Source organism: Notothenia rossii, assembly GCF_949606895.1.
Source record: "Notothenia rossii genome assembly, chromosome: 4".
Taxonomy (NCBI): Eukaryota; Metazoa; Chordata; class Actinopteri; order Perciformes; family Nototheniidae; genus Notothenia; species Notothenia rossii.
The window spans coordinates 13722962-13734884 of record NC_136902.1 but is presented as its reverse complement, the minus strand read 5'-3'; the positions used below and the strand labels follow the sequence as shown (position 1 = coordinate 13734884).

The following is an 11923-nucleotide window of genomic DNA, read 5'->3' as shown; positions in this document are numbered from 1 at the left end:
TACTATATTGGAAACATATTATTAAATAAACATTATTCTGCAAAGGGTTATCACAATATTTTACAACCAATAATCGTTTTTTCCCATCTTTTCATTGTAGTTTATCAAACTCAACCCTAATAAGTGACATTAAGGCAACACCGAAACCTTTTAGAATGATAGTGAACATTGTAGACGTGACATAGGGGAACCAATATAATCAAGACAAGTAGTAAAGACAATATTAAGTACTTAACTAAACTATGGATATAGTTATTATTGTTTATAAAGTGGATGGACTCAAAGTACAAGTTCAACACTGAAATATATATGTTGTGTTTGGAACACGAATAATTTACAAAAAACATAAATCCACCTTTCTACTGAACATTGTGAGAAGAAAAAACGTTTCGTTTTTTTTAAAGATAAACAATCGGATAAACAGACAACCTAAGAGGCATTACAAAAGCAATAACTTAATAAAACACGGCATTGCACATAAGTAGAAATTAAAGAGTAGAAATAAACAATACTAGAATTATAAACATCTCAAAATAGAATTAAAGCAGCATTAAAAAGTAGAACATATAGGCCTATAGTAGATCTATAAACTCTGACATTAAAACACTATTGAAGGGTTTACATTTATTTGATTTAAAGTTTTTGAAAAAAATAATAAATCAACACAGAACATAGTATTATAGAGTAATAATTACCCCAAAAATAATACCATGATTAATCTGAAAGTTTCTTTCCTAAAGGCTGGCTCCAGAGGGTCATCACCGCTCTGCTGGCTGATAGGCTGAGCTGCGAAACTGAATCATGTGACATGCGCACTCGGCCCTGTTGTTGAGTTTGTTATGACAAGTCGAGGCCTCGGACTAAATTAGGAAGCGAAGCCCCTGTTTCTGTCCGGGCGAATCGGAAGATGGAGGGCATGGAACTGGACATAGACCTGGACCAGGAGCTCATGCAGAAATTCAGCTGCATGGGAACAACAGACAAAGACATCTTAATCACGGAGTTTCAGAGGCTGCTCGGCTTCCAGCTCAACCCCGCCGGATGCGCCTTCTTTCTGGACATGACCAACTGGTGAGCCCGGGGACTCGTGGGGCCTGCTGTGCGCTTCATGCTAGATATTACTGTCAACTAGCTAGCTTTCTACAAGGGGATTTCACAGTACAACTTATATTTCATCGGTTAAAACATTAAAGTAAACCACAAGGTAGTGTTTTTGTTCATTGTGACAGAGGGGGTGGCTTTACGTTCGGTTTGTAACGTGGATACGACGCTGTAGTAACGTAACTAGCGTTAGCTGAGTCACCATGTTTGCCACTTTTGGTTGCCTTTAGGGACGGTAAAAAGATAGTTTAGCAGGTATTGTGACGCAAAATGATACTCCAAACATTAACATTAACTAACAAACGAGTTCACATTAAAGCGGGTGGGATGTTTGAATGGAAATTAAGTGTTTTATTGTGAATGTGGTGGTTGCTAACAGGAATTGTAGGTTGGCCATCACTATTATGCAGTGGTGTTAAGTAACCAGGTATATTTACTCGAGCACTGTACTTACAAGTATGAGGTACTATTGCTTTACAACACCATGCCTATCTTCATTTGATGCTTTCTCTTTACTCCACTACAGGCATTTGATCTGACCTTAAGTTACTATGCAGATTTGGATTAATGATATACAATATAAACACTTAAGACTTTAGTTACACCTGGACTAAATTCACAAACCACTCGGCAGTAAATACAATGTAATTATAATAACATGATATACAGAACATCATTTCGAAATTGGCCAATATGCATTATGACTACTTCGATCTTACTAGTGTATTTTGATGCTGATTCTGTACTTTTACTGGATGAACATTTTTAATGCAGGACTTGCAACAGAGTATTCCTACTCTCTGGTATTTCTACTTTTCTTAAGTACAAGATCTTCCACCTCTGCTGTTAAGCAAAGCTAGGCACCGAACTCGTCACTGAATTGATGATTAAAAGTGTATAACTGATTTTCTCAGTCTTTGCATTGCTTATTGTGTTAAACACCTTTACGTTATCAGCAGCCATGGTGATCAAATGTTATGTCTGCCACTCGACGATAATCACAGTGGAGATCGCTGCTGTTTCATTACGTAACCTTCCCACCTAGTGCTCATAGTGGTTGTTTTGCAACCCTGGACACAATGTATTATAATGTGTTCATAAAACACTACGAACACTCAAGCTGCGTCTTCCATTGCGACACTGATTAAATTAAACGAGTGAAAAACAATGCGCAAGGGAAGCAAAGGTCATATTGAAGTCTTGCCTTGGATAAATGTCTCTGCGCAGATGCAGTGTTAAGCTAATGCAGCTCCATGGAAGATAACTGTCTCAGGGCAGGCTGTAGTAGTAACACGTGACGCCGGGTAATGGCTCCTCTGCAACGGGCTTTCTAAAAATAAAAACTGCTGCTTTATGGATGACCAGCATGTCACGGGAAGCCCCCATTCGCAATCTCTCTGGGTCGGCAGGCATCTGTTTACCTCAATATATTGCACCAACCTAATCTAAAAAATGCCAAATTATTTTTAATATAAAAGTATTATAGTACCATAACGTGCGTGCTTGTGGTTTCCAATTTGAGTGACTAGTAATTTGAGTGAAGACAATCATTTGTTTAAATTAGACTTGAATAACTACAGCTTCCATTTTGTTTAGCAGTAAACTGTACCAATATAGCTAAAACTCCTGGCTATAGGACTAAAACCATTTATTGATATTGTTTGTTAAATGTCAGAAATAATGTTGACAATTACATTTTTATAGAACAGAAAAAAAGATGTAAATAATTGTATAAAAACATACCATTACATGTACAATATATGCTTTTTTTAAAGATTGAATAGCTGTATTGTTCAGTTCAGAAATGTACTAAACTTCTTCATGTGCTGGATATATTCTGAGGATTTGGATTAATGTTATTGTAGTTTGTAGATACATTTGCGTTTAAGGTGTTTGGGCAAAGCAAGCAATATCAAGAATTCACACTAGGCTTAAGGAAATTGTGATTTTTCACTGTTTGACAGTTATAGACCAAAAGTTGATTAATAAAAGATATGACCTACATTTCACAAACAAAGGGCGCATCAGTAAAACCCTTGATATGCTGGAATGTAATCCTTATTAAATAACGTATTTTATCGTGCTGAAAATGTCGTAAATAAACTAGCTACTAAATGTGTCATATCTGTGCATACTGCAGACAAATCATGGAGTTTCTTCTACACAAATCATATGTTATACTCATTGATAATCTATATCTGTACTGATCACCTGGATTTCTGTCTTCTAATGTCACAGGAATTTACAAGCAGCCATCGGAGCCTACTATGACTTTGAGAGTCCCAACATCAGCGCGCCGTGCATGTCCTTTGTGAGTGACGTGACGATTGGTGAGGGAGAATCAGTTCCACCAGACACACCTTTCACGAAGACCTGGAGAGTACAGAACACAGGTGAGTCTGCTGGGATAACAGATCAGAGGTGAAACCAGCTTTATGAATTAAAAAAAAAAAAATAAGACTTACATTTCAAGCCAAGTTCAGCACATTCTCTGTGTGTGTTCCAGGTCCAGAGTCCTGGCCTCCCGGTGTTTGCCTGAAGTATGTCGGAGGAGATCAGTTCGGTCACGTAAACATGGTGATGGCGCGGTCTTTAGACCCTCAGGAGGTGGCTGATGTCAGTGTTCAGATGCAGAGCCCTGCGACTCCTGGCATGTACCAGGGCCAGTGGAGGATGTGCACAGCCACCGGACTGTACTTTGGAGGTGAGGACAGAGAGCTTTACACTAGAAAGAAAATCTGAATTGTTGCAATATGGAATTTATTAGTTAGTCTATCAACAGAGATATTATTGGCCCCTACTTTGATAATGTCTTCAGCAATTCAGTTCCTTTTATAGCAACACTTCCAAAACATTCATACGCTTCTCCATGTGGGTTTTGTTGCCATTGCTTTTTTATATCCCTTTTACAAACAGACTATTTTTGGTTTCTGGACTTGTAGGCAGACAAAATTAAGCTTTTTGGTTATGTCACCTTGAGCTTTTTAAACATTTGTATAGACTACAAGAATACAGCAGTTGACAAATAAAAGTCCGTAGTTGGAACTAAGCTGCCAACATTTCATAAATCACTGTAGTTAACAGCAGGGGACAACGGTTGTTATTTAAAATAAGTGCTACAACTCAAAGAATGGTTGAGAAACAACCAGACGTGCAATCACCGCTAAATGCACTTTAACCATAGACTGTATATATAAAGTTAGTTCTTGACTTTAATAATAATAATAATAATAATACATTACATTTATAAAGCGCTTTTCCTGGTGCTCAAAGCGCTTACAAGCAAGTAAAACAAAAGTGCTAAGGTACTGTAGGAGGAATAAGGGCAAGAGGTTAGTTGATTAGGAGTTGAAGGCAAGAGTGAAAAGGTGTGTTTTGAGGGATTGTTTGAATGATGTGAGAGTATTGGCGGATCTGACGTGGCTGGGGAGGGAGTTCCAGAGTGTGGGGGAGGCTGCTGCCAAGGCCCTGTCCCCCCAGGTCCGGAGCTTTGTCCTGATGGGCTGCAGTAGGTTAGCTTCAGCAGACCTGAGGCGACGGGTGGGGTTGTGTCGTTGGATAAGGTCACAGAGGTAGGGGGGGGGCAAGGTTGTTGAGGGCTTTGAAAGTGAAAAGTAATATTTTAAAGTCAATGCGGTGTTTGATGGGGAGCCAGTGGAGTTCATGGAGGATAGGGGTAACACAGGGGGGTAACACAGGGGTATCATCTCGCATCTTGCACTTAATATGTCGTTGCTGCTATAGTGTACTGCCATGTGGTAAATACTTGTGTGCTGCTCTTGCTCTTTTGCATATCAAGTATTTATTTTTTGCTATGTTTACAAATGTCATGTTCTTATATGTTGTATGTCAGCGACTACGGATGAAAATTAGGTCAAAGCCGGCATATTTACACTTGAAGCATTATTTGTCTAAAGTGTTCATTAATGTGCATTGTCCCTATTCAAATAAACGATTAAATGAAATGACATCATTTGGTGTGCTTTTCCTTTAGTGGAAACTATAACCAATGATTGAATGGCCTTCCCATCAGCACACAATAAATGCATTCATGTACTTGATTTACGTCCTCCTGCAAATTTAAATGTGTGTGATGGATCCCAACAGGACGTCCCTCAAGCCTATTTATAGAGGGATACTCAGTTAAACATTATACTTGGCCTTAATGTTTCATTAACTCCACATAGAGATCATTTGTCACTTTAACATCATCAGTCTCCTAGTGACTTTCAGAGAGAAGAATTGCAGACCTGGAGGATATTGTGGGTGTGTGGTCCAGCTTCACTTGACATGTTACAGGATCATTTGTATTTTCAGACTCGTTAGCATCATTAATTGGTCATTAGTTTAAACTTTACACACTTAGGTTAATCTTTGAGAGTGGCAGACTGTTAGTGGCTTTGTGTATCATACCGTGCGTTTTGCTTCCTTTGACAGATGTCATTTGGGTGATCCTGAGTGTGGAAGTTGGAGGCCTCCTCGGCGTCACACAGCAGCTTTCCTCTTTTCAAGCAGAGTTCAACACCCAGCCTCACCGCGCTCTGGAGGGCGACTACAACCCCTTCGCCTCTCCAGAGAAGAGCAAGTGCCCCAACAGCAACAACAACAGCCTGCACGATGCCAGCGGACACAGAGGCCCAGAGGAACATTGGCAGGGAAACCCCAACCAGCTGCAGCAAGATCAGAATGGACTTTCACACAACTCTGTGGATCTAGTAGCAAACAGTCTACAAAGCAATCTATCAGTAGTATCTTATAACCAGGTAAGGCAGGAGGGTTCTCCAGACATGTGAATGGCGGTTGATTTCTTTACATTTCTAGCTCTAGAACCTGGTTGCAACATATAGAACGTCAAGTATCGGGATATTTCTCGAATGCACGTTAAACACACATTTAAAATCGTGAAAGGAATACCAAATGATGTTTTTATTAATCTGAGGTGAAATCTGTAACAATAAGTTATCCAACATTCTCAGGGGTGGCAACATTAGATAATTATTTGGATGCTTATACTCTTGAACATATTAAGCTGCAAAGAGGTTTATTCCCCCCATGTTCCGATGTTTTGACTAACAAGACTAATGCTACGTTCCACTAAGGAATCATTGTTATCTTAGTTCTTGTCCCAGTTTAGCAAAGCAAGATTTATAGTTAGTAAATCCACATTTAAAACTAAACCGCTCATAAAACTCAGGTGGATCAGTTCTCTCCTTTAGTTAAAAGGAAGTCATTTTTAAAGCACAACCTCTTCAAGTGTAAGTTTAACTGAACTGATGTTTGAAGAGAAGTTCACAGACAGGCTCAAGAAGCCAGTCCACAAATGGAAACAAATCCAGAAAGGTCAGATGATAGCAGGTTCACTTATGGCGCATTTCCACTACAGCGCGGTTTAAGCGAGCCGTGCCCAGCCCGTTTTAGGTTGCGTTTCCACTTGGTGTGGTATCGGCTAGCGGGTACTATTTCACAGTTTTTCTGGCCCCATAACATCGAGGTTCTTAGCGGGCCAACAACCGGGCTGAGTCGGGCTGAGTATGCTAAACTAGAGAGAATCGCTGGCAAGGGGGCTACATACAACAAGATGAACATATTTGACCGTGATTTAATTGTAACACACGTTTCAAAATGATGCCGAAGGAACAACATACTGATACCGGTTAGTAAAAACCATGAATTAATGCTTTGACAAGTCTGCAGACAGACGGCAGGCGAAAAACCTTTTGAAATGCGTGTTTTCTGAATGGAGATCGGCTAAGCTAACGCAGTATATGCTCCGACCGTCCACACTCACAACAACGGCCTACAGACATAAATAAACCAGTGACTGTATTCGCCATGACACAGACAGTCTGTGGTTTGTACTTTTGTCTAGTTTCTGAACAGATATGAGGAGCTGTGAGCTCTGAGGGCTAACAGCTGATGTTGGTTTTCTGTGTTTCGCATTGAAGATGACCTCACCTTCACCTACAATACGTTACTATAGTTACTGCCCCAGCTACTAAACTAATGGAAAAGCAGCATAAAGTGAGCCAGTCCTAACAAGGCCTAACTATACCGTACTAAGCCGAGCGAGGCCCTGCAGTGGAAACGCGCCATTAGATGTATTACCTGGTGCACGGCCCTCCTGTTTCATGGCCGTCATGATGTTGCTCATTAGCCGTGTGTCCTCTGTCCACTCTTTGAATATTGGTGAAGTGGTGTCGTTCCCACATAGTCCATTCACGTCCATGTTCACTTCCAACCGGTACATTTTTTATTCAAGCACTGCAATCTTTAATAGAGGTTTGTGGTAGTCATCTGAGAAGAGCATCTTGCTGCTAATTAGCTTTAGCTCAGTAGAGTGTTTCCATTGACTGAGGTCAAGGCTTGAGCGGTTGGTAGGCCACGCTAACAGAGGACTGAGGAAGTCTCAAACATTTTTGAAATATGGCAAAATCACAATAAGTAATAACAAAAGCGAGTAGTTTCAGTGATCCTGGAGTAGCTCCTCCAAGTTTCTCACTGGCAAAGAGCTGGTGAGCTGGTTTTATATACTGACTGACTGATGAGATCATTAGAGTCAGGTGTGTCAGCAGCTGGAGATGATTGGACTGTCAGAGGACACCTGGTGGACAGGTGGAGAACAGCAGGTCTGGAAGGCCGATTGAAGCAAATAAAAACTACTGAGGCCGCTTTTGTTGAAATGTTAGCTGTCATTTATCCACTTTTCTATGATCCTACTGTCTGTTTGTAATCATTTCTCTTCCTTACAGGGTATACAGGAGCCTTTTCCTTTCGGGAACTCTTAAATCTTGGGACTTGTCACAGTGAAGCAGCACTGAACCTCTGGAGTCTGTCACACCAATACACGAAAGAAGATGCTTTATCAGTAGCTGGTAAAGAGTGTGGAGATTCAAAAAAAAAAACTTTATGCAAAGACCAGCTACACTTTGAGAAACCAGAGGCCAACGCTCCGACGTGCAGCTCAACAACATCCCACCACTCACTGTATGCACGTGTGAATGCTAAGTTAAAAATGAGTGCTATGAGTCTTTTGAGTGATAACTTCTTTCTTTTTCTTTTTTCAGATTTTTAGTTGTCAGAGTGCAAATGAAATAATGATGACGGGCGTGCGTATTTGCGTGTGTGTGTGTGTGTGTGTGCATGTGTGTGTATTGTGCAACCTGAAAGAGAGACTATGGAGGAAAAGCCATTTATTTTGCCAACTGATTCTCCAGTTTCTGCTCTGACTCTTGATATATTCATTCATTCTTTCTGGACCTGTAACTAAATCAAAAAAAATGTGGACATCTCTGAAACCAACCATTGGATTTCCTTATTTACTTTTTATCTTTTAATATCCACTTTAGAGTAAGGGGGACAGCCACATGCTTTGGAAATACATCTCAAGGTCCTTCATGGCTTGTGCATTATGGGCAATCATTTTGATGCTTTCATAGTACCTACAATTTTGAAATGCGATGCAATTTCCTCCACTGGGGGGGGGAGCGAGACATTATTCTATCAAACAGAAAATAAGAGAAACAGATATTTACAGTATATCTTAAGTTTATTCTGCCTCATTGTACAGACATTTTCTTCTGGATCTGGAGCCAACCATTTTGATTATGCCTTCTATAGTCAGGTACTTTATATATATTCATATACAGAATATTTGCAGAATATGATGCAGTATTTTAAAAAAATCCCTCTTATTGTGTTAAGCTTTTTAGTTTTGCTTGGAAATAAAACACAAGATAAGAGAATAAATCATCTATGACATACGACATTGAATCCAAGCCATATGAAGAGCGGGAAAAACACGACTTCATAAAAAACAGAAATGTTCTTTGTCACCCTATTCTTAATTTCGATTTGAAAAGCTGTCGTAGAGTTTATCATATTAAGTTGAATGTATTTGATGAATGTAGTAGAAGATCATTATTTGGAAACATTCATTTACCCAAAGATACAACATTGTATATTTGCATTGAAGTGGCCGTTTTATGAGTAGAATTATCGTTCCGAATATCCCTGTTTATTGTTAAAACGATGCTTACATTATGCCACATTAGAGTCTGCAATGTACTTCATAGTCGAGCTCATTAAACACATCTGATCCTTGTTGATGGTTTCAGGTGCAAACTGAACTGCACCAGTGACAGACTGCTGTTGGCATTGTTACTGCATATCTATTTGCACTAAGTGTCCATGTTAAGGCCTGTCTGTGCCCCACAAAGACAGTTATGTCCTGAAGGGTTTGACTCGGTGACTATCTCATCATCTACGGCCTGAGTGCGAGACCACCTCTCCAGGTAAACCCTCTGTTATTAAGCCCCAGGGTTACTGCCCTCTGACAACAGGACAATACTACACCACGTGTTCACGGTATGAATGTTCCTCCTGGCTCTCGATGCCAGTTCATCAGTATGATATTTAGTTCTGAGTCTCTCTGGGGTTTCCGCTGGCCAGATTGCAGAATGAATCAGTTGGCATTAGACTCATACAACAGCACATTGATGAGAGTGAGGAAGTGCAAACAGATGACAGCTTTTTCCCCCTGTATGTTTGATGAATGTTTGTATGATTAAATTATCACTGAAAACTCAAGTCTCGTGCTCTGTGTCTTGTTATAGTTCCAGGAGTATAAACCTCAAGGCGTCAGATCTGAATTGAGGATTAAACAAAAAAATATTTCTTATTTCCACATGGTCAAATACAATGCCGGATTAGTACCTCCAGGGGCCCCTGGGCACTGAGCACTCATGCCCCCCCCCAACCCCCCAACCCACGTACCAACAAGTAACACCACGCCTACCCAATCCTACCAACATGACCAATATTTAGAATTTTCAGTCAATCTGGCTTGTCAAATCGCACACCTATTTGTCAAAAGCAGGGACGCAGCCACATAGTTCAACCAAAGTAGGTCTAGCCTTTTGCCCTTTCAGTCAAAAATCACAAGACAAAGATACAATGGATAAGATCTCAAGACAGTGTATGGCTCAAGAAGACCTAGGTAATATCAATCAAAACCTCAGAACAGCACCCCACTTAATGCCAAAATATGACTGGCTGTACAAGTACACGAGGAGTTCTATTTGTCACAAACACCGAGAGTTACAAAAGTAAAATATGTAGTGAAATTGTGTGGTTGCTCAAGTGTGGGGCTGTGATTCGGCTATACACCTCCGCCGCGTAGTAATAAAGTTGAGCGCATACATAGTGAGCCCTACAGTACAGACACCTACAGTAATTTGACCCTATGGAAAAGCTGTGTTATTTATGGCGAAGAGTGAGTGTCATTTAAAACAATGTATGATGAGAGAGGTTGTGCCCGAAAAAAGAAAAGATTAAGATTTCTTTTTTTTTTTTATCTTGTCACTGAGGGCCCTCTTTGCTCAAGGGCCCCTGGGCACTTGCCCAGGTTGCCCATATGGTTAATCCGGCCTTGGTCAAATATGGTTAGATTTCTATACTTTTAAACCTCCGCATGTTTTGTATTGTGGGACATGCTTTCTTGTTAGCAGATTTCCGTTTTCGTTCACGAGTGATGCTATTGAGATTAAAATGGTTTGATGTACAAGGACATGCAGCAGATATAAAATGTTCTTTTACACTGCTTTAAAGCTTTTTCTGAAATAAACGGGCTTGATTTTTATTTCAAGGGGTTTACAGTGGCTTTTTGGGGGATAAAGAAACACGAAATCTACATTAAAAGCCTGAAACAAGACAGCACTGCATAACAAAATTAACTTTACCATAAAATAAACCTGCTCATCATTCTTCAACTGAGCAGGCCTTCTAATAGTGAAGCATAAACTCAGACCTATTGTGCTGCTATATATTCAGAAAGGGTTATATTATGACGAGTGCAGTTGTCTCTGGTGTCAGAGAGCACTCCACAAACTGATGAGGGAGATGAGAACAGTTTGTATTGGGGGCTTATTTGAAGAAAACGTTAAACCTGCAAGAGACAGGTCACGGTGAGTATGTCCCAGAGTAAGATGACATGTCAGCCTGGAGGTTTCAAACTAACTCTTCTGAGGTGTCTCATAAATGACACTGGTCCATTGTGTCGATTAACGGCCCAAACTGCCTGAAGGAGCAGCATGCACTTGACGTGCACAGTTTCAATGTTGATTTTAGAGTAAGGGACAAAAAAAACATTCTAATGTTGCAAAGTAAACGCAAGATTAGCTGCTGAATGACTCATTGTAAAGATTCAAAGGACTAAAAGTCTTGTTTTCAGTCAGTGAATAACCTATTTATTCTACTTTATCAACCCATGTCAGTGTTTAAAGCTGTAATTCTGATCCAAAAGCTCTTTAATTAAAGATGATACATATGAGTGGAAACACATGCAACACCTCTTTAGAATATTTCAACACCACCGCACAAATGCTACTGTTTAGTTTAAGCAAACATTTACACTCTCGATTTCTCTTTCCCACTCCTGCACCTCCTCCCTCTGTGTACCAGTTATTCAACCTTTCCGATAATAGTTTTTTAACCTTTCAAAGCAGCTATTAACGTTATTTTCCCGTGGATGATTTATTGATATTTTATGAATACTCTAGATATCACGTCCTTATATAGCCAGCCTTTCTGATGTCATATGAGTTCAGAGTAAGAAAATACACAATAAGATCTTAATAAGATATCTGTATTTCAGTGACATATTATGCAAAATATTAGTCTTTAGGCTATTTTTACACATCCTTTTTTCATATTTTGAGTCCCCAAAAAGGTCCTGATAACTCTTTTTTTCACCATGGTAATTTACTTTCATTTCCTTTCCAGGAAAACATAACACTACTATTTGCTTAAAGTTGGCTAAAATAAA

General features: G+C 39.8%; 1 protein-coding gene across 1 annotated transcript; it reads left to right on the top strand.

Moving 5' to 3' along the window:
* Positions 1–758: 758 nt before the first annotated feature.
* On the top strand, positions 759–9687 carry LOC307035062 (protein ILRUN-like). Its single transcript, XM_079674036.1, has 5 exons — positions 759–1071; positions 3340–3494; positions 3608–3805; positions 5539–5864; positions 7851–9687. The coding sequence occupies exons 1-5, from the start codon at positions 908–910 to the stop codon at positions 7884–7886; spliced, it is 879 nt and encodes a 292-aa protein (XP_079530162.1). The 5' UTR covers positions 759–907; the 3' UTR covers positions 7887–9687.
* The last annotated feature ends 2236 nt before the right edge of the window (positions 9688–11923 follow it).